This window comes from Ranitomeya imitator, chromosome 3 (assembly GCF_032444005.1).
Source record: "Ranitomeya imitator isolate aRanImi1 chromosome 3, aRanImi1.pri, whole genome shotgun sequence".
Lineage (NCBI taxonomy): Eukaryota > Metazoa > Chordata > Amphibia > Anura > Dendrobatidae > Ranitomeya > Ranitomeya imitator.
In genome coordinates this window covers 481,652,945-481,680,754 of record NC_091284.1, presented here as the reverse complement: position 1 = coordinate 481,680,754, position 27,810 = coordinate 481,652,945, and the positions used below count along the sequence as shown (strand labels likewise).

The window sequence follows — 27,810 nt, the reverse complement described above, 5'->3', positions numbered from 1 at the left end:
AGGACCTGTACACTGGAGGTGGAGAAGGATGACTGCTATTCCTCAGTGCTGTGCCTTATTATACTATCAGATAACACTGAACCTGCAGGCGCATGTCATCAGAATATACACTGGAGGTGGAGAAGGATGACTGCTATTCCTCAGTGCTGTGTCTTATTATACCATCAGATAATACTGAACCTGCAGGCGCATGTCATCAGAATATACACTGGAGGTGGAGAAGGATGACTGCTATTCCTCAGTGCTGTGTCTTATTATACCATCAGATAACACTGAACCTGCAGGCGCATGTCATCGGAATATACACTGGAGGTGGAGAAGGATGACTGCTATTCCTCAGTGCTGTGTCTTATTATACCATCAGATAACACTGAACCTGCAGGCGCATGTCATCAGAATATACACTGGAGGTGGAGAAGGATGACTGCTATTCCTCAGTGGTGTGTCTTATTGTACCATCAGCTAACACTGAACCCGGATTTGCATGTCATCAGAATATACACTGGAGGTGGAGAAGGATGACTGCTATTCCTCAGTGCTGTGCCTTATTATACCATCAGATAATACTGAACCTGCAGGCGCATGTCATCAGAATATACACTGGAGGTGGAGAAGGATGACTGCTATTCCTCAGTGCTGTGTCTTATTATACCATCAGATAACACTGAACCTGCAGGCGCATGTCATCGGAATATACACTGGAGGTGGAGAAGGATGACTGCTATTCCTCAGTGCTGTGCCTTATTATACCATCAGATAACACTGAACCTGCAGGCGCATGTCATCGGAATATACACTGGAGGTGGAGAAGGATGACTGCTATTCCTCAGTGCTGTGTCTTATTATACCATCAGATAACACTGAACCTGCAGGCGCATGTCATCAGAATATACACTGGAGGTGGAGAAGGATGACTGCTATTCCTCAGTGCTGTGTCTTCTTGTACCATCAGCTAACACTGAACCCAGATGTGCATGTCATCAGAATATACACTAGAGGTGGAGAAGGATGACTGCTATTCCTCAGTGCTGTGCCTTATTATAGCATCAGCTAACAGTGAACCCGGATGTGCATGTCATCAGAATATACACTGGAGGTGGAGAAGGATGACTGCTATTCCTCAGTGCTGTGTCTTATTGTACCATCAGCTAACACTGAACCCGGATGTGCATGTCATCAGAATATACACTGGAGGTGGAGAAGGATGACTGCTATTCCTCAGTGCTGTGTCTTATTGTACCATCAGCTAACACTGAACCCAGATGTGCATGTCATCAGAATATGCACTGGAGGTGGAGAAGGATGACTGCTATTCCTCAGTGCTGTGTCTTATTATACCATCAGATAACACTGAACTTGGAGGTGCATGTCATCAGAATATACACTGGAGGGGGAGAAGGATGACTGCTATTCCTCAGTGCTGTGCCTTATTATACCATCAGCTAACACTAAACCCGGAGGTGCATTTTATCAAAATATACACTGGAGGGGGAGAAGGATGACTGCTATTCCTCAGTGCTGTGCCTTATTGTACCATCAGCTAACACTGAACCTGGATGTGCATGTCATCAGAATATACACTGGAGGTGGAGAAGGATGACTGCTATTCCTCAGTGCTGTGCCTTATTATACCATCAGATAACACTGAACCCGGAGGTGCATGTCATCAGAATATACACTGGAGGTGGAGAAGGATGACTGCTATTCCTCAGTGCTGTGCCTTATTATACCATCAGATAATACTGAACCTGCAGGCGCATGTCATCAGAATATACACTGGAGGTGGAGAAGGATGACTGCTATTCCTCAGTGCTGTGCCTTATTATACCATCAGCTAACACTGAACCCGGATGTGCATGTCATCAGAATATACACTGGAGGTGGAGAAGGATGACTGCTATTCCTCAGTGCTGTGCCTTATTATACCATCAGATAACACTGAACCCAGAGGTGCATGTCATCAGAATATACACTGGAGGTGGAGAAGGATGACTGCTATTCCTCAGTGCTGTGCCTTATTATACCATCAGATAATACTGAACCCGGAGGTGCATTTTATCAAAATATACACTGGAGGGGGAGAAGGATGACTGCTATTCCTCAGTACTGTGCCTTATTATACGATCAACTAACACTAAACCCGGAGGTGCATTTTATCAAAATATACACTGGAGGGGGAGAAGGATGACTGCTATTCCTCAGTGCTGTGCCTTATTATACCATCAGCTAACACTAAACCCGGAGGTGCATTTTATCAAAATATACACTGGAGGTGGAGAAGGATGACTGCTATTCCTCAGTGCTGTGTCTTATTATACCATCAGATAACACTGAACCCGGAGGTGCATGTCATCAGAATATACACTGGAGGGGGAGAAGGATGACTGCTATTCCTCAGTGCTGTGCCTTATTATACCATCAGCTAACACTAAACCCGGAGGTGCATTTTATCAAAATATACACTGGAGGGGGAGAAGGATGACTGCTATTCCTCAGTGCTGTGCCTTATTGTACCATCAGCTAACACTGAACCTGGATGTGCATGTCATCAGAATATACACTGGAGGTGGAGAAGGATGACTGCTATTCCTCAGTGCTGTGCCTTATTATACCATCAGCTAACACTGAACCTGGATGTGCATGTCATCAGAATATACACTGGAGGTGGAGAAGGATGACTGCTATTCCTCAGTGCTGTGCCTTATTGTACCATCAGCTAACACTGAACCCGGAGGTGCATGTCATCAGAATATACACTGGAGGTGGAGAAGGATGACTGCTATCCCTCAGTGCTGTGCCTTATTGTACCATCAGCTAACACTGAACCTGGATGTGCATGTCATCAGAATATACACTGGAGGTGGAGAAGGATGACTGCTATTCCTCAGTGCTGTGCCTTATTGTACCATCAGCTAACACTGAACCTGGATGTGCATGTCATCAGAATATACACTGGAGGTGGAGAAGGATGACTGCTATTCCTCAGTGCTGTGCCTTATTGTACCATCAGCTAACACTGAACCTGGATGTGCATGTCATCAGAATATACACTGGAGGTGGAGAAGGATGACTGCTATTCCTCAGTGCTGTGCCATATTGTACCATCAGCTAACACTGAACCCGGAGGTGCATGTCATCGGAATATACACTGGAGGTGGAGAAGGATGACTGCTATTCCTCAGTGCTGTGCCTTATTGTACCATCAGCTAACACTGAACCCGAAGGTGCATGTCATCGGAATATACACTGGAGGTGGAGAAGGATGACTGCTATTCCTCAGTGCTGTGCCTTATTGTACCATCAGCTAACACTGAACCCGAAGGTGCATGTCATCGGAATATACACTGGAGGTGGAGAAGGATGACTGCTATTCCTCAGTGCTGTGCCTTATTGTACCATCAGCTAACACTGAACCCGGAGGTGCATGTCATCGGAATATACACTAGAGGAGAAGGATGACTGCTATTCCTCAGTGCTGTGCCTTATTATACCATCAGCTAACACTGAACCTGGATGTGCATGTCATCAGAATATACACTGGAGGTGGAGAAGGATGACTGCTATTCCTCAGTGCCTTATTATACCATCAGATAATACTGAACCTGCAGGCGCATGTCATCAGAATATACACTGGAGGTGGAGAAGGATGACTGCTATTCCTCAGTGCTGTGCCTTATTGTACCATCAGCTAACACTGAACCCGGAGGTGCATGTCATCAGAATATACACTGGAGGGGGAGAAGGATGACTGCTATTCCTCAGTGCTGTGCCTTATTATACCATCAGCTAACACTGAACCCGGAGGTGCTTGTCATCGGAATATACACTGCTGTCCTTGCTTTGTGTTTGATATGCAGATTGCAGGCTGTCATTGACTGCCATATACAATAATTGATATCTTGCTGACATAATCCAGGTGCATCTAGAGAAAACACAAATTGAGCATGGTTCTACTATTACTTGCTATGACAAATCTGCAGCTTCAATATAAGTTCCGATCCTTCCATTCATTAGTAATAACTCATTACATGTTGTAGCACATCATTCTTTTAGTACAGTTCTGTGACATTTCTTTCTATAGTGCTTCATAGTTTATTTAGTTTTTGTGCTTGAGCATATTTACCATTATACTAATTTTTAAAGGATTGTTATCTATAGGATAAATTTCTGATTGCTGGGGGCTCACTGCTGGAACTTTCTGCAATCCAGTGATTAAGGCTTTAGAACCCCAAGAATGAGGCCTTGTAGCCCCGTCGTGAATAAAGCGGAGGTGCTCGTGCTCGGCTTCATCTCCATTCCTTGTCTATGGCACTGCTGAGTACGGAACTTTTCTAATCCTATAGACAATAAATAGAGCATTAATCATCATGGCTGCTGAGCTGTAATCCTGGGGTTCTAAAGCCCCAATCATGTGAATCGTCAAGGCCCCAGAGATCAACAAGTTATCCCCTATCCTTTTGTTTGTGAATAGCCCTTTAACTCATTTTATTGAAGTATTCATGTAAAATAAATGATACCCAAAACAGTTGCATTACAATCTTGTGCATGTATTAACTATTAACACAGACTCCATTTACAGTACATATATGTTAACAGAAAAATGTACACGAGGACATTAAACTAATGGCATATTGTATTGCAGCAAGAAAAAATGAACTCTATCAATGAAGACATTACCACCTGCTTGGAAACTGTACAGTCCAGCCACAAGTTACTGGAAGCACAGATACTGGAGATTCAGAAAGCCAAGGCCACATTAGAGAGAGATTTAGAAGCTGAAAGGTTAATAAAAGAACAGAAAGTTAAGGTAAGTGCTGTGCATAGAAGTGTGGCCATGAACAGTTGCACTGAGATTTGCAGTGGAGCTCCCTCTGCTTTGGAAGACTTCTGTTACATAGTTTCATAGTTACATAGTTATTAAGGTTGAAGGAAGACTATAAGTCCATCTAGTTCAACCCATAGCCTAACCTAACATGCCCTAACATGTTGATCCAGAGGAAGGCAAAAAAAAAAACATGTGGCAAAGAGTAAGCTCCACACTAAGGAAAAAAATTCCTTCCCGACTCCACATACGTCAATCAGACTAGTTCCCTGGATCAACGCCCTATCAAGGAATCTAGTGTATGTACCCTGTAACATTATACTTTTCCAGAAATGTATCCATTCCCCTCTTAAATTTAACTAATGAATCACTCATTACAACATCATACGGCAGAGAGTTCCATAGTCTCACTGCCCTTACAGTAAAGAATCCGCTTCTGTTATTATGCTTAAACCTTTTTTCCCCCAAACGTAGAGGATGCCCCCTTGTCCCTGTTTCAGGTCTATGAATAAAAAGATCATCAGAGAGGTCTTTGTACTGTCATCTCATATATTTATACATTAAAATAAGATCACCCCTTAGTCTTCGTTTTTCCAAACTAAATAGCCCCAAGTGTAATAACCTATCTTGGTATTGCAGACCCCCCAGTCCTCTAATAACCTTGGTCGCTCTTCTCTGCACCCACTCTAGTTCAGCTATGTCTTTCTTATACCCGGAGACCAGAACTGTGCACAGTATTCTAAGTGTGGTCGAACAAGTGACTTGTATAGAGGTAAAATTCTGTTCTCCTCATGAGCATCTATGCCTCTTGTAATGCATCCCATTATTTTATTTGCCTTAGTAGCAGCTGCCTGACACTGGCCACTGTATATGAGTTTGTCATCCACCCATACACCCAGGTCTTTTTCATTGACGGTTTTGCCCAGAGTTTTGGAATTAAGCACATAGTTATTCATCTTATTACTTCTACCCAAGTGCATGACCTTACATTTATCCCCATTAAAGCTCATTTGCCATTTATCAGCCCAAGCTTCTAGTTTACATAAATCTTCCTGTAATATAAAATTGTCCTCCCCTGTATTGATTACCCTGCAGAGTTTAGTGTCATCTGCAAATATTGAAATTCTACTCTGAATGCCCCCTATAAGGTCATTAATAAATATGTTAAAAAGAAGAGGGCCTAATACTGACCCCTGTGGTACCCCACTGCTAACCGCTACCCAGTCCGAGTGTGCTCCATTAATAACCACCCTTTCTCTGATCGCCCATGACGGCACCACGGAGAGAGGGGATCCGCCCACCAAGGACAGGAAACCTACGGATAAAAAGGCGGTACCACTCTCCTGCATCAGTTGGTTTCCTGTCCTTGATGGGAGACCTACGGACTTACCAGTCGTCGTTGGAATTCCGGGGCCAACCAGTCCGATTCAGACAGCTGGGGTCTCTCTGCCTCGGCTAGGGTGGTGACCCGAAGCGCCACCGCTGGGAGCCAGTGGGCCGATAGGGTGTGCGGGGGAGGTGACAAGGAGTTCGCGGTCACCTCCCCAGGTAAGATGCAGCAGCGGCAACATCCAGGGGGGTCCCTCTGTGGTTGCGGGAGGTGCGGCGTGGCCCTCCCCTAGCACGCGTCAGCCTGCACACTGCACGCCATCGGGTATGCAGAGCCACGCAGTAGGGTCTGCATAGGACCGGGGGTGCCGGTCAGCAGCGCCATATCTGCACTCCGGGCGGCCATCTTGTGAGTAGGGCGCATGCCCGGAGTTGCGCTGGTCTCGCGAGACGCTGGGCCTGGATCTGCGCAGGCGTCGGCGTTCGGCGCTCCTCGCCGTCGGCTGAGCGCTACTGCGCAGGCGTCGCCGATAGGTCACTTGGGCGTTCCAAAGGCGCCGCAGAAGCGTCTGCGCAGGCGTCGCCAAAAGATAGGTTGCTTGGGCGTTCCAAAGGCGGCGCAGAAGCGTCTGCGCAGGCGTCGCCAAAAGATAGGTCGCTTGGGCATTCCAAAGGCAGAAGCGTCTGCGCAGGCGCCGGCGTTCGGCGCTCCTCGCCGTCGGCCAAGCGCTACTGCGCAGGCGCCGGAAGAAAAGCGGCGGGAGCTTTAAAATGGGGGATTTACTTCCTCTCAGCGGCTCTGCAGTTTATCAGCAAGAGCCTTAGGAGCTACTAATCGTCGCAGCATCAGGCGCAGCCAGCGTTATTGGCAGCAGACCAGCAGCAGTATGAGCGACCCGGCGTCTCCCCTGCCTGGATCACCTCCACCTACAGCATCGCCTCAGCAGCAGCAAAAAAGGCGACAGCAGAAAAGTTACCAGGACACCGGCAAAGAACGCCAAAGGTCTCAACACAGCAAGGAGTCCAGCACGGCGTCGGGGAAAAAGCCAGAGGCTGAGAATCCCCAACCGGTATTTATGGGTCCTGGAGGTGGTAAGTTGATCTTCGTGAAAGTTAGAGACAGTAAGATTATTATTTGTCTCTTTTAGGGGAGGAAAAGCGTAGGTAAAACGAAGGCAAACAGTATCTGAAAGCCTGCCCGGGTTTGCAACAGATCTTAAAAACCTGATTAAAGAACAGGTGGAAGACACCTTTAGATCCCTAAAAAGAGGAAAAAAACGGAGAAGGACCAGACACAGGTCCCCGTCCCCAGTCTCTAAATCTGACAGCGATAGTGCGAGTTCAGCATCCTCCGACTCCTCCTCCTCATCCTCATCATCCACTTCTTCCTCAGGAGGTCACAATTGTTTCCCGCTAGAGGACACTGATGGCCTCATAAAGGCAGTGAGGAGTACTATGGGACTAGTAGACTCACACCCCAAAAAGTCAGCACAAGACATCATGTTTGGGGGATTAGAACAAAAAAAGAGAAGAGCTTTTCCGCTTAACGAAGCAATTGCAGCGTTAATTAAAAAGGAATGGAAAAAACCCATGAAAAAGACTCTCCTAACCCCGAAAAGGAAATACCCCTTCGAGGATGAATCCTGTTCCTTTTGGGAAAAAGCCCCCAAATTAGATGTAGCAATAGCCAAAGCATCAAAGAAATTCGCTCTCCCGTTTGAGGACATGGGGGTCCTAAAAGACCCTATGGACAAGAAGGCGGACGCCTTCCTCAAGGGCTCTTGGGGGTCAGCGGGAGGAGGCCTGAAACCAGCAGTGGCAGCAGCTTGCACATCCCGCTCCCTAATGATCTGGTTAAATCAACTAGAGGGTCAATTAAAAGGGAAAACCTCCCGAGACTCGATGCTGAAAACATTACCTGTAATAAGGGGAGCGGCGGCTTTTCTGGCTGACGCCTCAGCAGACTCTATCAGGTTAGCCGCCAGGTCAGCAGTGTTCGCTAATGCGGCCAGGCGTGCCCTCTGGCTTAAAAATTGGCCTGGCGATCTGCAAACAAAAACAAAACTATGTACTATCCCCTGCGAAGGGGAGTTTTTGTTCGGTTCCACATTAGATGACATCCTGGAAAAAGCCGGGGACAAGAAAAAGTCCTTTCCCTCCCTTGGTCTCCCCTCTTACCGGAAGCCCTTTCGGAACAAGAGGTTTTTCCGCAAGAACCCTGGGAGAGGCCAGGGAAAGTGGGAGGATAAGAGGAACAAAAACAAGGGGTTCATCTTTAACAAAAACCCCAGTGATAACAAGAAACCTTCTCAATGAAGGTTCGCCCCAGGTGGGAGGGAGGTTATCTCTCTTTCTTCCAGCCTGGAAAAAGATTACCTCCAGTCAATGGATTCTGAACATTATAGAATCAGGCCTGAGGCTGACATTCAAAAGATGCCCCCGTCCCTCTTTTATGATGACATCCATAAGATCTTCGGCAGAAGAACAGCTGGCTCTGGAAAACGAGGTCATCGAGTTAGTAAAAAAGGGTGTACTCCTGGAGGTTCCCCCACAAGAAAGAGGGCAAGGGTACTATTCCCCTCTATTCCTGAGGAAGAAACCAGACGGTTCCTTCAGGACTATTATAAATCTAAAGAAATTAAATGATTTCCTGGAGGTTCAAGCATTCAAGATGGAAACGATAGTCATCTATCAAGATGTTGTTTCCCCAATGCTTCATGGTGGTCCTGGACTTAAAGGACGCATATTATCACGTCCCAATACACAAGGATCACCAGAGATTCCTCAGGATGGCAGTTCACATCAGGGGAGTCCTAAAACACTTCCAGTTTTCAGCTCTACCATTTGGTCTTGCCATAGCTCCGAGAGTTTTCACAAAGCTGATAGCGGAGGTAATGGCTCACCTCAGAGAAGAAAATACCCTAATCGTTCCATATCTGGACGATTTCTTGGTGATAGGCTCCTCCCCGCAACATTGCGAGGATCAACTGGCAATAGTGATGCATTCTCTGAAGGAATTGGGCTGGCTAATAAACATGGGAAAGTCCAGACTAATGCCTTCTCAGGTCCAGGAGTACCTGGGTCTCACTCTAGACTCCAAAAAGATGGAATGTCGTCTCCCGGAGTACAAGATACAAAAACTAAAAAGTTTAGTATCGAGAACCCAATCTCTCCCCTCCATAACACTCCGCCAGGCCATGTCCCTCTTAGGCTCTATGACCTCTTGCATCCCTGCAGTCCAGTGGGCCCAATTACATTCAAGAGAACTTCAATGGCAGATATTGTCGGAGCAAATCCATCTAGTAGAGAATTTAGGAGGGCAGTTATCTCTATCTCCTCGCACAAATCACTCTCTGACATGGTGGAGATCGCAGAAAAATCTTTCCCAAGGAGTCCCGTGGGTAATTCAGATCTTGAAAGTCCTGACTACGGATGCAAGCCCTTCAGGGTGGGGGGCTCATCTGGGCGACCTAGTAACCCAGGGCACTTGGTCTCCATCCACAGTCAACAAATCCTCCAACATGAAGGAGCTCCTTGCAGTAAAATTTGCCCTTCAGGAATTCTTGGGGGTCCTTCACTCTCACCATGTAAGAGTAATGTCGGACAATCGGGTGGTAGTATCTTACCTAAATCACCAGGGGGGCACCCGTTCCAAAAATCTAATGGAGGTGACCAATTCAATCCTGCAAATAGCCGAGAGCAACCTCTTATCCCTAACAAGCTTACACATAAGGGGAGTGGACAACTACAAAGCAGACTTCCTCAGCCGGTCCAGTCTAAAACAGGGGGAATGGGAACTAAATCAGGCGATATTCACCCAGATCACAGAAAGATGGGGCGTTCCCAAAATAGATCTCTTTGCGAGTCATCTAAACAAAAAAGTAACCTCCTTTTGCTCCCTATCTCCCCTGGGGAACCCAGTAGCTGTGGACGCCTTCCTGATATCTTGGGGTCACCATCTGGTCTATGCCTTTCCTCCTCTTATTCTGATTCCAGCAGTGCTGAGGAAGATTCGGGAGGACGGGGCGCTGGTCATCTTAATTGCCCCGTTCTGGCCGAAGAGGCCTTGGTTCTCATGGATGAGGAAGTTATCAATATCAGACCCTTGGGTATTACCAGACCTCCAAGATCTGTTGTCACAGGGCCCAGTCTGTCATCCGCAGGTCAAGAACTTGCACTTGACAGCTTGGCTCTTGAAAGGAAATTACTAGAAAGCAGGGGGTTCTCTCCGGGCTTGATCTCAACTCTGTTACAAAGTAGGAAGCCTGTTACAACAAGACAGTATGGCAAGATATGGAAAAAGTTTCTGTCATCATCAGGTGCAAAAATAGGGAAAGAAATTCCCCTTAATTCCATATTAGAGTTCCTACAAAACGGGTTGGAGATGGGTTTAGCCACTAACACCCTAAAAGTTCACGTGGCAGCTTTGGGAGCCCTATTCAATTTTGATTTAGCCTCAAATAGGTGGGTCGCTAGATTCATCAGGGCGGCAGGAAGATCAAGGCCTCTTCCAGTAAAAGTTGTTCCTCAATGGGACTTAAACTTGGTCCTTAAAGCCCTGACTAATTCTCCATTTGAGCCATTACACGAATCTACAATAAAAAATCTATCCCTCAAAACAGCTCTATTAGTCACCCTCACTTCGGCCCGCAGGGTTAGCGATTTACAGGCTCTCTCAGCTAACCCTCCCTACACACAATTCCTAGAGGATAGGGTCATTTTAAAAACAGACCCAGCATATCTCCCAAAAGTGGCTTCAAAATTTCACAGGTCTCAAGAGATATCTCTCCCCTCCTTCTGTCCCAATCCTAAAAATAAGGAGGAACAAACATTACATACACTAGATGTAAGAAGATGTCTCTTACACTACCTAGAAGTCACTAGAGAGAGTAGGGAGGATTCCTCTCTGTTTGTGTGTTTTCAGGGTCCCCGGAAGGGGAAAAAAGCATCTAAAGCCACCATAGCAAGATGGATCACAGACGCCATCAGTCTATCATACTCAGCAAGTGGGATGTCCGTTCCCGGGGAGGTTAAGGCTCACTCAACAAGAGCAGTAGCGACTTCCTGGGCGGAGAAGGCCGGAGCTTCCATAGACCAGATATGTAGAGCTGCTACCTGGTCCTCACCATCCACATTCTATAGGCACTATAGATTGGACCTAATCTCCTCTTCAGACCTTACTTTCGGTAAAAGGGTTCTGGAGGCGGTGGTCCCTCCCTGAATGCACTATCTATGCAATTCTCTCCGTGGTGCCGTCATGGGCGATCAGAGAAAAATATAGTTCTTACCGATAACGGTATTTCTCTGAGCCCATGACGGCACCCGTACATTCCCTCCCTTCACTTGTGGGTGCGCACATCAAAATAGTGCCATAGTCTACTCATAGTGTTAATAGTCACGCGGTATCTAGTTATGATAAACAGTTAAAATTTAACAAATGTTTAGTAGTCTCCCATCGTTCTCTATGTAAAACAACTAATGCAGGAGAGTGGTACCGCCTTTTTATCCGTAGGTTTCCTGTCCTTGGTGGGCGGATCCCCTCTCTCCGTGGTGCCGTCATGGGCTCAGAGAAATACCGTTATCGGTAAGAACTATATTTTTGTTTCCTATCCCTGAGCCAGCTCTCAACCCACTTACACATATTTTCCCCTATCCCCATTATTCTCATTTTATGTATCAACCTTTTGTGTATAAAGGCACAGATGATTGGCCTCGGGGAGACCAAAACATCCAACACCGCGGAGACACCATCACGTGTTTCTCAACGCAGTGATTCCAGAACACTGCCCCCATCCCTTATGGGAAATATGCAGATGCATGTAAAGAAGCTGCGGAGACACCATCACGTGTTTCTCGACGCAAGCAGTGAATAGCCAGGCCTTTCCCCGGGAAGGAACAACAACGGGAAGGGCAGCATCCTATGAAGGAAAGCCACCTATGCCAAGCATGGTATCCATCCACAGACAGCTGTTTCGGGGTTTTTGCCCCTCATCAGTGTGGAGTAGGAATCTGGCTATTAGGAGCAGTGCCTAGTAAAAAGGCTATAAAGGCACAGATGATTGGCCTCGGGGAGACCAAAACATCCAACACCGCGGAGACACCATCACGTGTTTCTCAACGCAGTGATTCCAGAACACTGCCCCCATCCCTTATGGGAAATATGCAAATGCATGTAAAGTAAGCTGCGGAGACACCATCACGTGTTTCAACCTTTTGTGTGGCACCGTATCAAAAGCTTTTGAAAAGTCCATATACACTACATCCACTGGGTTCCCTTGGTCCAGTCCGGAACTTACCTCTTCATAGAAACTGATCAAATTAGTCTGACATGAACGGTCCCTAGTAAACCCGTGCTGATACTGGGTCATGAGGTTATTCCTCTTCAGATACTCCAGTATAGCATCCCTTAGAATGCCCTCCAGGATTTTACCCACAGTAAAATGTCCCCTTTTTGAATATTGGCACCAGATTTGCTATACGCCAGTCCTGTGGTACAGACCCTGTTATTATGGAGTCTTTAAAGATTAAAAATAATGGTCTATCAATGACTGTACTTAATTCCTGCAGTACTCAGGGTGTATCCCATCCGGGCCTGGAGATTTGTCAATTTTAGTGATTTTTAGACGCCGCCGCACTTCCTGCTGGGTTAAGCAGGTGACACTTAATGTGGAATTTTTGTTATCACTGAGCATATTGTCTGCCATGGGATTTTCTTTTGTAAATACTTATGAAAAAAGTCATTTAGCATATTGGCTTTTTCCTCATCCTCATCCACCATTTCACCCAGACTATTTTTAAGGGGGCCAACACTATCATTTTTTAGTTTCTTACTATTTATGTAGTTAAAGAATATTTTAGGATTATTTTTACTCTCTCTGGCAATGAGTCTCTCTGTCTCAATCTTTGCTGCCTTGATTTGCTTTTTACAGAATTTATTTAATTTTTTATATTTATTTAATGCCTCCTCACTACCTACTTCCTTTAATTCTCTAAATGCTTTCTTTTTGTCACTTATCGCGCCCCTTACAGCTCTATTTAGCCATATTGGTTTCCTCCTATTTCTGGTATGTTTATTCCCATACGGTCTATACTGTGCACAGGTCCTATCCAGGATGCTAATAAACGTCTCCCATTTTCTTTGTGTATTTTTGTGTCTCAGGATATCGTCCCAGTTAATTGCACTAAGATCCTCTCTCATCCGTTGGAAATTTGCCCTCCTGAAGTTTAGTGTCCTTGTAACCCCTCTACTACACATCTTATTAAAGGATACATGAAAACTTATTATTTTGTGATCACTATTCCCCAAGTGACCCCCAACCCTTATATTTGATATGCGGTCTGGCCTGTTGGTTAATATTAGGTCTAGCAGTGCCCCCCTTCTTGTTGGGTGCTGAACCAGTTGTGAAAGGTAATTGTCTCTCATAGTTGTCAAAAACTGATTACCTTTGCTGGAACTGCAGGTTTCTGTTCCCCAATCTATTTCTGGGTAGTTGAAGTCCCCCATAATAATGACTTCCCCTTGAGTCGCAGCTTCATCTATTTGCTTTACGAGGATATTCTCCATTGCTTCCATTATTTTTGGAGATTTATAACAAACCCCTATCAGTAATTTATTATTTTTCCCCCCTGCTTTTATAATGCTGTATATCAGCCCCCAACCCAATCTGTAAGAAAAGAATAATAACTTTTCTCCTTCGCCTCATTGGGGGCCACAGACCGTGGATGTATGCTGCTGCCACTAGGCGGCTGACACTAAGTGATACAAAGAAAGTTCGCTCCACCGCTGCAGTATACACCCTCCTGTTGGCTCTCAGCTAAGCAGTTCTTGCTTAGTGTCTGTAGGAGGCACACGGACGGGTCTGCTATTCGGACCCAAAGCTCTTTATTATTTTATTTTCACCTTTTACATTTTTTATTTTGTTTTTTCCACAGACGAATGGGGCGACGGATGCTTTCAAGGTTCCGATCTCCCCGAACCGTCAACAGGCGAGCACGGAGAGTGTCGCCTCTCTATATCCTCTCCTGTGACATGGGATGCCAAGCCTGGGCTGATTCTTAGGGGCGACGGGTCCTTTCAAGGGCACCGATCTCCGCGCACCCTGAATGGACGAGCACATGGAGTGTCGCCTCCACTTACCCTCTTCCCCAGCCAGGCCTAATGCCGGACAACTGGCCCTGTCCACCCTGGGGCTGAACTCCGTGGATGTACAGAGGCCCCTCTCTATGGCGTCCGAGCAGCCCCCACTGTCCCACCACTGTGAAAGTGGATGGTACAAGGAGGCAGACGGTTCCTCTCCACCTCCCTAACAAAGGGATGGTGGATTGAGGTTTATCCCTCTATCCCTGCAGCAGAACAGTAGAGTGCGCGCGCTTTCCTCGGCGCTGAAACCCAGTCATCCGCGGCGGCTCCATGCCGGGACACGCACTGATGGTGAGTGGATCCATCTACAGCGGGATATCCTTATGCTGACAGGCAGCCTCAGCCACTTCCCTGTGGCCCACCTCCCTGAGGCAACGCTCCGGCTGGCTGCAAAAATTTAGCCCCCGGCTTTGGCCGATGTGTAGGCCACATCCCGGAAGCCGCGCCCGCACTATGGCGCGCTTAAGGCGGCATCACCCTTACTTCTACCGCTGGTGTCACCCGCCGGCTGCAGAAATTTAGGCCCCGGCTTGGGCCTATTCACGGAAGTCTCGAGGCTCCGCCTACGTTGTGTCCGTGGCTCCGCCCCCCAAATTGGCGCTTCTCGCTCTCTGCGAGATTTTATCACCTCTGCAACTCCCTGTGGCCATCTTGGTCCACCCGGCCGGCTCACACAGGGGGAGACGGTTTTTGCATTAAAGGGGCACAATGACTCTACATCAGTACCAAAGGCACATGACCAGTATTCCCTGGTCTTAAAAGCACATGACCAGTATTCCCTGGTCTTAAAGGCGCACGACCAGTATTTCCTGGTCTAAAAGGTGCACAACCAGTATTCCCTGGTCTTGAAGGCGCACGACCAGTATTCCCTGGTCTTAAAGGCCCATGACCAGTATTCCCTGGTCTTAAAGGCACATGACCAGTATTCCCTGCTCTGAAGGGCGCATGACCAGTATTTCCTAGTCTTAAAGATGCATCATCATCAGTATTCCCTGGTCTTAAGGGCACATGATCAATCCGAAGCCGGTCACCTAAATGAGCTCAGGAGCCCTCCGCCGCTGATCCCAGTTTATCCGAGAGTACCTAGTTCCCCTCAGTGGACTTCGTCACTGACCGCAATCCATGGTTCTCTGACCAAGAGATTGAATCCCTCCGTGTACCCTCTGTGGCTTGGAGTGCTCGCAGGACCGATATACATGGTCCCTCTCCTACATGGAAGCCGTCGGCTAGCAGGGGCCGCAAGTATTCTAGAAACGTACAAGCGTCTAGAAGCGTACAGGCATCTAGAAAACGGAGGTTTTCATTTCCTGATCCCTCACCAATGATTTGATGACAACAAGGCTCTGAATATGGATCGGATATTGCCTATGATCTGGACTTGCCAGAGCTTCAGAAAAGGATGGACTCACCTATTTATACCATCAACCAATCTTGGTACATTGACGAGGACTTCGGTTCTGCTCTAGACTACGCAGTGTCCCTCATAAGGAGACTAAACTCCCTCGTAGAGCATTTGCCATTCAGCCTGGATAAGCGATTCACTGGACAGAAGCCTCTATGTGGGATGCCATGCCTGGTCTGATTTTTAAGAGCGACCCGTCCTTTAAAGGGCACCGATCTCCCCACGCCATCAACAGACGAGCACATGGAGTGTCGCCTCCATGTATCTACTGCATCCAGACCTAACACCAGACAACCTGCCCTGTCCACCGGGGGACCTGAACTCTGGGGATGTACAGAGGCACCCCTTTTTAGCGTCCAAGCACCCCCCTTTGCATCACCACTATTTAGCGGATGATGCAAGAAGGCAGACGATTCCTCTGCACTTCCCTGTTAAGAGGATGGTGGATCGAGGGTTCCTAATTTTCTACTCTGCACTGTCAACAGAGAGCGACGATGGCAAGAGACATCTTTTTCCAGACCTGCTGGATGCAGCCCCGCATTCTGCCACTTGACAGACTAACCGGGTAGAATCTCTTGTGGTATACCTACCAGTTTCCATGCCCGATGTATCATCAATTATAAATACCATGGACTGTCAGATAGCAAATCTGGTTTGTTCCGTCTTGCGGCTTCGGGTTCAGCGCTCTGCCCTTCCTTAGCCGCCACATGGGTTGCTTGAGCACCCAGTGTGGTCGTCCTGCCCTATTTGGTCGACTTTCTAGCCGCTTTTCCAGGACTATGCTGAGTCGTCTATATCACTTGCGATACCCTCTCATCTGGGCTGGCAACTAAACTTAGACAAGTTTTCCTCATTTCCAGCCCAGCAAATCCTTTTTGAGGATGATCCTGCACACTTCCAGAAGGATGGTAATTTTCGAGACAAGGTCATGGCCCTTCAACAGGGAGCTCGCGCACTTAATCACTCATCCCCTCAGTTCATTCGATTCGCTAGAAGGGTTCTGTGGAAAAATGGTGACTACAATGGAAGCAGTTTCCTTCGCTCCGCTCATTTTCAGCAAGTCAATCAGGCTTTCAAAGGGTAGTCTATGAGCTCCTTCCTCATCCAGGGCCTTCTCCTGGTCCAATGGTTACTAGTGATTACCAATGCCAGTCTTTTTCTCCTGATCATTTCTCTGGGGATCCGAACGGTACGGCTAATCCTACAGCAGGTCCACTGCCTTCAGGCGGGTCACCCCATCCGACTTTAATTGGATAATGCCACGACTGTGCCATACATCAATCATCTAGCAGGTACCCACAGTCAAGCGCCATGGCCGAGGTACCTCACATTCTCTGATGGGCCGAGATCTATCATTCGGTGATCTCGGCAGTACATGTCCCTGGAGTAGAATACTGGGCGGCAGCCATATTCAGCCGTCAGGGTTCCGCCTTAAGTGAGTGGGAACTTCACCCCGAAGTCTTCTATCAGATCTGCCTTCACTGGAGTACTCCAGATGTAGGTCGGATGGCGTCCAGACTGAACGCCAATGTACTCGAGTTCATGGTTCGGCCTCGAGATCCAAGAGCCATCGCAGTGCATGCTCTGTTCTTCCATGGTACCAATTTCCATAACCCCTCTTCCACTACTTAAGAGAACTTTTTGGAAGCAGGAAGGGCCCCAGTGATCCTGGGAGATCCGCACTGACCATGTCGGGAATTCTCGTTTGCGGTACTAGTATTTTTCCGTCTTATTGCAACAAAACTGCACATATGGACTTCCTCGCAGGAAGTCTTCACCTGTGGTTCTTCCATATCGCATACCGTTAGATCTTTGGGACGTTCCCTTTTTTCTCTGTGATCTTGTCATCCTGATGAATCTTCAGAGCTTGCCGCTCTGTTCTTTCAGACTTTTTTCCTTATTACCATCAAGGCAAGGTTGTCCTCAGGCCATGCCCTTCCCTTGTTACCAAGGTGGTATTGTATTCCCACTGTTACAGGGGCATCGTCCTTCCCTCATCTCTTTCGGCTCCTTTCCACAAAACTGAATGGGTTTTCCATAATCTGGACAAAGTGAGTGCCCTGAGTAGGTACGTATCGAGGGCGGCTTCCTTCTGAAGGTTGGACGCTTTATTTGGGCTTCCTGACGATAAGAGGAAGACTTCCTGACGGTTACAGGAAGGGTTTAGCCGTTTCATCGGCCATGTTAGCCTGGTGGATTCATTTCACCATCCAGGAGTCCTTCCGTGCTAGATGTCAGCCTATCTCCCTGTCTGAGGGCTCTAGGCACTAGATGTCGGCAAGCATGGCTGCAAGCTTGCGGATTCGTCCAGTCCGCATGCATTCTTGAAGCACTATAATTCCCACACTTCCACAGATGTGAGTTTGGGCAGGCGGACTCTGCAGGCCGCGGTGGCGCACTTGTAAGTAGCGGTTACACAGGCCCTGATCTGATGTTGTCCCCACTCAGGGACTGCTTTGGGACGTCCCACGGTCTGTGTCCCCCAATGAGGCGTAGGAGAAATAGGGATTTTTGTGTACTCACCGTAAAATCCTTTTCTATGAGCCAATCATTGGGGGACACAGCTCCCACCCTATTATTAGCTTGTGCTTGTTTTATAATTTGACATGATATACTCTCATATATAATATGACATGCTATACGGTCATATGTTGTTCTCCTACTGCTTTTGCACCAAACTAGTTAGCTGAGAGTCAGCAGGAGGGTGTATACTGCATGGGATGAGCTAGCTTTCTTTATGTCACTTAGTGTCAGCCTCCTAGTGGCAGCAGCATACACCACAGTCTGTGTCCCCCATGGCTCGGAGAAAAGGATTTTACGGTGAGTTCACAAAAATCCCTATTTATTATACTCACCGGCGGGGCGGTCCGGTCTGAGGGGTGTTGCTCTTCTTGGTCAGGCGCCTCCCATCTTTATGCCGTCCTCCTTGGTTCATGTGGATGATGCATCCCTGCATAATCCACACAGTCTGCTCGGCATCGCGCTCATGGGCAGACATACTTATCTGCCCTGTTGAGGATAGACCAAAGTACTGGTGCAGGCGCTGAGCCTCTCTGACCTTTTCCGGCACCTGCACACTTTGCTCCGCCCTCAACAGGGCAGAGAAGTACACCTGCGCAGCAGCACAATGCCGAGGAGCCTGTGTAGATGATGCAGGGACCAAGAAGAGCAACACCCCTCAGACCGGACCGCTCCGCCGGTGAGTATAATAAGTTATTTTTCTTCTCTTACAGGTTGGGTTGGGGGCAAATATACAGCATTATAGAATGCTGTAAATCAGCCTTGAGAGGCAGTGGCTGCATCTCATATCAGCCTAACCTAGTGACAGGTTCCCTTTAATTTTTTCAGCATAATCAGCCCGTATCTTTCCCATAACAAGACATGCACCAGTGTGAGCGAGCCCTAACTCATATGTTTCCAGGAGGTATAATAAGGGAATAGCAGGATTCAGGTTCATGCTCCAGAATTAACATTTTATGGTCCATATATTTGCTAATATCGGCATGTCTGGAGAACAAATTGGTCAACCTTGATTATGCAGTGATGCTTAGCCATATGTCTCTATTTTCAGGATCAAAGCTGTGCTCTGAAACAGATCGAGGAGCTACAAACGCAGCTACAGAAAGAGAAAAAACTGCTTCAGAAAGTCACACAAGACTTTGAACTTGTCAAAAAGGTAAGTCTGACGCTGTAGACTGTTTATTGTATAGTACTTCTAAGTTGTACTGCATTCACCTTTGCAATCTATTTCCCAGTTTTCCGTAATCTTTGACAGTTGTAATATATTACTGGTTTTATACTTAAAGGGGTTGTTCAGTCCAAATCAATAAGTCTGCTGTCACTCTGTATGACTGCAAACTTATAAATCCCCAATGCACGCTCTGTGCACTGCAGGGATTCACCGGTTTCTGAACGGGGACCAGAGGGTATGTATGAGTTATACATACTCCCGGCCGCAGTCTGTCCAGTGGGCGTGGCCTTGCTCCATGCACTTGTATTGAACGAGGCCGCGCCCGACCAGTGACTCGGCTGTCCAGTGGGAGTGGCTGACTAGAGGGTGTGGCCTCACTCCATATAGGTGCACAGAGAGCGAGGCCATGCCCACTGGTCGGGAGTATACATACTCTCCTGTTCCGGTTATACCCCACAGCGCACACAAGTGAATATGAAGATAGAAAAAGTGCTGCTGGATCGATATAACATATTATGAATAATTTATTTAATTTTAATTGACGTGTTTTGGCCACCAAATGGTCTTAGTCATATCAATATATATTTTGATATGACTAAGATTGTTTAGTGGTCGAAGCGCATAATTTCTTAACACTTTCATCTGTCGTGCATATGGAATTTTAATGAAGATTAAATAAATGAATCAAATTATTTTTTAAAAATCCATCAGCACTTTTTTCTGTTAACTGTACAGCACATGATGTGAAGGAGACACTGCCTAAAATGCAATTCTGTAGTCCAGACCAGTTATATTGAGCCCACTAGCTATGATGGGTGAATTCAACTTTTGAGGTCTTTGGTGCATTTGGAGCAGAAAATAATAATTGTGGGTGTAGGAGGGGAAGTGAAGATGTAATCCTCATTTAAACCCCTGGCTCACCATTAAAGGGGTTTTTCCATGAACAAAGTACATTTTAGTCAATAAATTTTGAAATAATAATAAGTCCCCCAAAATGGTCCCTGTGCTGAAATAAGATCTTCTATGGTTGAAACGTTGCATCTGGCACAATAAAGATTTTTTACATTTCACCTGGATTGGATGTTGTCCTTCACTTTTTCTTCTGTGTTGAAATAACGTCTGACCGTACAGGGACATGGTTTGACCACATATTCTGAGCAAGGGGGGAAGCAAAAGAGTATACAGTCAGGACAGCAGGGGAGGAAGCAAGAGAGTATACAGACAGGATACCAGGGATCACAGCTTATTCTTTCTGTGCGATAAAACATATTTAAAAACAATCAGTGAAATATTTTATCTTACAGAAAGTATAAGCTGTGATCCCCAGTGGTAATGTCTGTACACTCTTTTTCTTCCTCCCCTGCTGTCCCGACTGTATACTCTTTTGCTTCCTCCCCTGCTGTCCTGTCTGTATACTCTTTTGTTTCCTCCCCTGCTGTCCCGACTGTATACTCTTGCTTCCTCCCCTGCTGTCCCGACTGTATACTCTTTCGCTTCCTCCCCTGCTGTCCTGTCTGTATACTCTTTTGCTTCCCCCCCCTGCTGTCCTGTCTGTACACTCTTTTGCTTCCTCCCCTGCTGTCCCGACTGTATACTCTTTTGCTTCCTCCCCTGCTGTCCTGTCTGTACACTCTTTTGCTTCCTCCCCTGCCCAGGAGCTGTGATAGGATCAGACCATGTCCCTATACAGTCAGACACAGCCATTACACATTACACAGCAAGAGCACATCTATAAGATTATCTCAGCACAGGAACATTTTATTTAACCCATCGAATTTTGTGAATTATTATTCTAGATTTATTGATATGTACATTGCTCATGGGAAATCCCCTTTTAAGGGGTTGTTCACATTACTTGGGAAAAGCTCCTAATGTATATCTTCAGCAGAGGGGCAACATAGCTCACTTTCAGGGTGTATACACAGTGCAGTATAGGGTTTTTTCTATGGAAATTGTTCCTGCATAGTTTGCTTCCTAAGCTTCTCTATATAGTTAAGAAAGAAAAGGTACAGTGAGAAGAAGCTAAGAGACACTGTTTTGAGTACACTTGGCCTATACATCAACAGCTAAAATAGGGCTGAAACGTTCTGTTATCAAGTGCCAGGCTTTTACTATTGTAGGGAGTATTTTTAGTTCTTTAAAAAAAAAATATGTCTAGTCTTTATGGTCACTGTTTCATTCAGGATGCACAGAAGAGCACACTGATGGGCATGGAAATAGCAGATTATGAACGCTTGGTGAAAGAGCTCAACCAAAAGATTACAATCAAGAGCAGCCAGCTGGAGGACTTGGAGCAGGAGGTCCGAGTGCAGAAGCAGAAACAGGAAATTCTACACGAAGAAATCTGTAAGAAGCGTATTCTCATATTCTGTATAGACCGGCGGACACATTCCTGGGCTGCTTACACTAGACATTATCCCATCCTGTTATGGCAAGCCATTCCTCCGCACTCGTATACTCCAGATATTACTGAGTGTATGTGGGCTAGTGGTTCTGAACAAAGCCCTCTGTATTGTTTATTGTTTGCTGCGTTTTTTGAAAGCCCATTTCTAATCTAATTCGATGTATTATGCCTTCTGGCATTTAGTCACCGGCACACAACTTATTGCTTACTATATGCATTGTGCACCCTGTTTTTTTACCAACCTGTTTTTTATTCTCTACATTTTTTTTTTATATAAACATGTATGCTGTGACTGGTTAAGCATGCAAGCTTAATTCAGTGGCGCACTGTTTAGGATACAACCCGCTTGGCCCTTCTTTTCTCATGATGGTTTAGTATGATGGCTGTACCCGAAACTTCACCACAATGAATCACCTGTCTAAAGGGTGAGTGATAACTTACTGATTGATGGGGGTCTGGCTGATCCTAAGTACTAGGCTATGAAATGCCGGTCTGAATAGAGCAATGGCCGAGCATGCGTTCCACTGGTCCTTTCATTACTTATGGGACTACCAGAGATAGCAGAGTATGTCAGTACCATAGAAAATAAATGGAGTGGTGGTGTGCAAGCCAAGCTACCGCTCCATTGAAGCAATAGTCTGCAGAGGCTTGTTCTCAGGATCCATGGGGGTTGCAGTGATCAGACCTCAAACAATCCGTTAGTTATCTCCTATTCTTTGTAAAGGTGATAATTTCTAAAGGTGGTAATAACCCTATAAGGATCTGCTCGGACAACCCCTTCTCAGTCGTTATCAAGAGGAAGTCAGAGCTACGGCTGGCCGCTCGCGTCCTCATGATGTCTGATTTGTCCGAAGGCGGGGAGAGTGAATCCAGCGCTGATTGGGCCCAGATCTTGCGTAATCTAACAATTTGACGCAAGCCCCTGGAGAGCAAATACCGACAACGCTGGAATGGTGCCGACACCAGAGGTGAGTATACAGTAATTATTTTTCTGGGGACAAACATGGTGATTGAGAAGGGGTTATCCTAGTAGTGGACAACCCCTTTAAAAATAGTAGCTTTATAGCAATAACCAGCTACAATTGGAAATCAGTGGTGATTACGTCTACAACAGACCCATGAAGATTCACTTTATATCTTATTATCATGTGAGTAGTGTGTACATTGTAATATATGCAGTGGAAAGTCCGTGTATTGCTGCAGTTTTTATTCTTAAACAATAACCTATAAAACTTATCTTCTGTATTCTTTTTTTTTTTCCTAGCATCTCTGCAGACCACCTTAGAACAGCAGGAGGAGCGCAGTACAAAGATGAAGCAACTGCTGGTAAAGACGAAAAAGGAGCTTGCCGATTCTAAGCAGGCTGTAAGTACAGAGTGGTGTCACGTCCGATATGGATGATTGTTTTCTGGGATATTTACCTTGTTATTGATACATATATTATACTGTACGCTCCAGGAATCGGATCTTTTGATATTTCAAGCCTCACTAAAAGGGGAACTGGAGGCAACTCAGCAATATGTGGAAGCTTATAAGGTAACATTGTGACCTGGGTATGAATGAGATTATCTTTGGGCTTGTTACATATGATGTGTATCATTGCAAATAAAATAGTACAGTTTCAGTGTCTACCTAACAGTAATGGACACTCGTGATTGAAGAGAGAGCTTTCTTGAAAAATTACTAGAAAATATGATGTGTGTGCCGATGGAACTTCCCTTATCTACAGAATAAACTGAGACTATTTGCTCTAATTACCCATCAAGGGTTTCTCCCAACATTTAATAGACCTGATTTCTTGGAACACAGACGGCAAGAGCTGTACCTAATTTATACATAGTAAATGAGGCCCTTATTCTAAAGATCGGTGAATAAAATATTGGTCTCTGTGTTCTGTGATCCCATTTCATGTCCTTTCTTCAGATGATTTGCATTCTCTATTTAGATTCAAGTAGCGGAGCTGACATCGGAGAAGCACAAAGTGCAGGAGCAGCTTAGAGCGCTGACGGAGCAGCACAACCGAGCAGCCAGCACGTACCATCAGAAGCTGCTCGCTCTCCAGGAGGAGGGCACCGCTGCCAAGGTACCAGCTACACCCGCTAGAAAACACTGCTTCACATATCAATCTTTAGCCTACATTGTAGCAACGTTGTGAAAGTGTCTTTTTACAGTCCATTCTGCATTTCACAGGTCTGTTCCCATTCTCTTCATTCTGTTGGCTATTTTCCGATTTTAGTCATGTGTGATATTGTAACGATCCAATACTCTGGCATGGCTAGAACTTCTTAGAGCTCCCTGCACATTTAAATGAATGTCGGCCATACCTGCCAAACTACTGATTGTATTGGTTCCTCCTGACTCTTCTACCGACAGATGAAGCCTCAGTTTTTTGTTTTTAGTAAAGATAAACCGTTGCGGGGTTTGACAGTGGTTTTCTCACCTCTGCCTATTGAAAGCACTCAGCCTTTCCAAGCATCCATATGTATGTGGGAGTCATAAGACATAGTTGTCTAACAATACAAAATCAGTCATCCGATATGTCTAAAAGTGCTGCTCCACACAAAGTTGTGCAGTGAATCCGCACCGACGTGATGGGTGTCAGATGACTAGACTGTGAGTGATGGAGAATGTGCAGGTAGGGAACACAGCTATTCTTTCTCCTTCTTGAAGGCTGTTGATTGCGATCTGTCCCCTGCTGCTGCACGGCAGATTGTACTAGATGTAGTGTTAGGGTACCGTCACAGTGGCATTTTGATCGCTACGACGGCACGATCCGTGACGCTCCAGCATCGTAACAATATCGCTCCAGCGTCGTAGACTGCTGTCACACTTTGCAATGTACGACGCTGGAGCGATAATTTCATGACGTATGTGCGATGTAGAAGCCGTTGGTTACTATGCGCACATCGTATACAATATCGTGCACACCTTTGTTACACCATGCGATCATGCCGCCACAGCGGGACACTAGACGACGAAAGAAAGTTTCAAACGATCTGCTACGACGTACGATTCTCAGCGGGGTCCCTGATCGCAGGAGCGTGTCAGACACAGCGAGATCGCTGGAACGTCACGGATATATCGCTGGAACGTCACAAATCGTGCCGTCGTAGCGATCAAAATGCCACTGTGTGACGGTACCCTTAGATGAGTGGATTTAAGGTACCGTTACACTAAACGACTTACCAACGATCACGACCAGTGATACGACCTGGCTGTGATCGTTGGTAAGTCGTTGTGTGGTCGCTGGGGAGCTGTCTGTCTCTCCAGCGACCAACGATCAGGGGAGCGACTTCAGCATCGTTGAAATGGTCTTCAACGATGCCGAAGTCCCTGGGTAACCAGGGTAAACATCGGGTTACTAAGTGCAGGGCCGCGCTTAGTAACCCGACATTTACCCTGGTTACCATTGTAAAAGTAAAAAAAAAAAACCACTACATACTCACATTCCGGTGTCTGTCACGTCCCCCGCCGTCAGCTTCCTGCACTGACTGTGTCAGCGCCGGCCGGAAAGCAGAGCACAGCGGTGACGTCACCGCTGTGCTCTGCTTTACGGCCGGCGCTGACAGTCAGTGCAGAGAAGCTGACGGCGGGGGACGTGACAGACATCGGAATGTGAGTATGTACTGTGCTGATCATTCCCCAACGACCAACGATCTCCCAGCAGGGGCCTGATCGTTGGTCGCTGTCACACATAACGAGATCGTTAGCGGGATCGTTGCTACGTCACCAAAAGCGTGACGTTGCAACGATATCGTTAACGATATCGTTATGTGTGAAGGTACCTTTACTCTAAGGTATCCAATTTACCTGAATGCTCGGGGCTTTAGAGTTATACACTGATGCGTGTATAGTGCCAACATATTCCATAGCATCTTACAGAGAGCTCAGTCTAATTTTTCTGTTCTTTGTTTCATAGTTAAAGGGAATCTGTCACCAGGTTTTTGCAGCCCCATCTGAGAGCAACATATTTTTGGAAATGAAACCCTGATTGCAGCATTGTGTCACTTGGTTTACTGGGCACAGCAGTTGTGACACAGTTCTTAGATGTTGAATGCAGCAGAGCTGAGAAAGCTACCCCATCCCACACCACAGCTTTCTATGAACATTGTGTAGTGACAGTGAGCTGCTAATCAGTTATGGGGCAAGAGTGGACCACTTGGCATGTGGGAGCTAGTCTGGCAGTGATAATCTCCAGCTAATAAAACACTAATTGTATTGAACCATCACACAGCCTAGTAAGTGACACGTCGCTGAAATCAGATGAAATAGCAAAATCCTGCTGACAGATTTCCTTTAAATGGGATGCCTAACTCGTGTGAGCTGTTTGATTTGTTTCCTTGGAGCTTTCTGTACACATTCTCCTTCTTTTTCAAAAGTTCTTCTTGCGGACCAACACGAGTACCTTTTAGGGTCAAAGTTCTCAGATTGAATACTTACAATATGTTACCAAATGTAAGTTTATTCAACTGTCTTCAGACGTTCTAGATTGTAAGTTGGCAGTAAATTGAAATTTTTTTTCATGATTTAATGTCATGCAATGTAGAAGGAGATTCCTGTCAGGTGGACGGGAGCCACTCATTTACTTTTGGCTTACACTGGATCTTATCTTGGCATTATTTACTTTTTTAATAAAAAAAATTAGATTCGCTTTGAAGATGTCCTCTATCACCAGATTTTGGCTACTTCATCTGAGAAGCAGCATGACATAGGGGCAGAAATCCTGATTCCAGTGATGGATCACTTACCGGGCTGCTTGCTGCAGCTTTGATAAAATAATTATTGTGTTCTCTACTACACATGTGCTAGTACTCTGAATACTGAGCTCTGTATAACCCCTCTCACACCACTGATTGGTAGATTTCTGTGTACACCCTGCATAGGCAGGAAGCTGCCAATCGGTGATTGGGTTGTTGAGTTTCAAGAAGCTCATGAATATTTAGGACTTTATTATAATAGGTTTACTAGTCCTCTAATGATCATCTTCTGCTGATAAAGCAGTGACTTTGTGAAAACTACAGTAAGCAGCCCAGTATGTGACTCTTGTTAATCTCTGGGCAGAATTCCTGTATATCACAAAAGGTTAAAGGGAACCCGTCATCCTGTTTTCCCTGAATAGACTACCACCACCTGCCCTAAGTCCTGTTGATCAGCACTCCAGTAACCTGTTTATAGGAGCTCCGCTTCCCCCATATCTGAGAATATACCTTTTCTAATCCTCCTGCGCCACATGCAGCGGTCCGATGGATGTTGCTGGTCTGGGCTCTGCATTTTCCCTTTCTCCCATGACTGAGAGAGGGCATCTGCCCATCAAGGACAGGAAGCCTACTGAATACAAAGGCCGTACCTCTCCTCTACATCATTAGGTTTTCAGAGCATGAGAGGACCATAACCATCACCGAATAAAACATTCCTTCTGAAACATCCTTAACCCCTTAGTGTCAGAGCCAATTTGGCACTTAATGACCGGGCCAATTTTTACAATTCTGACCACTGTCACTTTATGTGGTTATAACTCTGGAACGCTTCAACAGATCCCGGTGATTCTCAGACTGTTGTTTCAGGTCATATTGTACTTTGTTAGTGGTTAAATTTCTTCGATTTGACTTGCATTTATTTATGAAAAAGAAACGGAAATATGGCGAAAATTTTGCAATTTTCCAACTTTGAATTTTTATGCCTCTAAATTAGAGAGATATGTCACACAAAATACTTAATAAATAACATTTCTCATATGTCTACTTTACTCGTACATCAGTACAATTTTGGAAACATTTTTTTTTGTTAGGATGTTATAAGGGTTAAAACGTGGTCCCCAACATGTAGCTCGGGAGCCGCATGTGGCTCGCGGTCCCATGAATTGTGGCTCGCGGCTGTCTGCCAGCTTGGTGAATTAGCTCCAGTTCTAGCAAACGGGTATGAAGAGCAAATCTGAAAATGGTGACATTTGTGAGCAGCCCTGCACAGAAGAGCAGATTTGGACGCACATATACTGGTCTCAGGGGTTTTGAGATGATTTAAG

General features: G+C 46.0%; 1 protein-coding gene across 1 annotated transcript in view; it reads left to right on the top strand.

Moving 5' to 3' along the window:
* GCC2 (GRIP and coiled-coil domain containing 2) overlaps positions 1–27,810 on the top strand; it is a 128,657-nt gene that overhangs the window by 61,409 nt on the left and 39,438 nt on the right. Inside the window, exons 11-16 of the mRNA XM_069757561.1 lie at positions 4,643–4,807; positions 19,265–19,369; positions 21,568–21,730; positions 23,053–23,153; positions 23,247–23,324; positions 23,734–23,871. Of these exons, the coding sequence (XP_069613662.1) occupies positions 4,643–4,807; positions 19,265–19,369; positions 21,568–21,730; positions 23,053–23,153; positions 23,247–23,324; positions 23,734–23,871 (750 nt within the window). The remainder of the gene's footprint in view (positions 1–4,642; positions 4,808–19,264; positions 19,370–21,567; positions 21,731–23,052; positions 23,154–23,246; positions 23,325–23,733; positions 23,872–27,810) is intronic.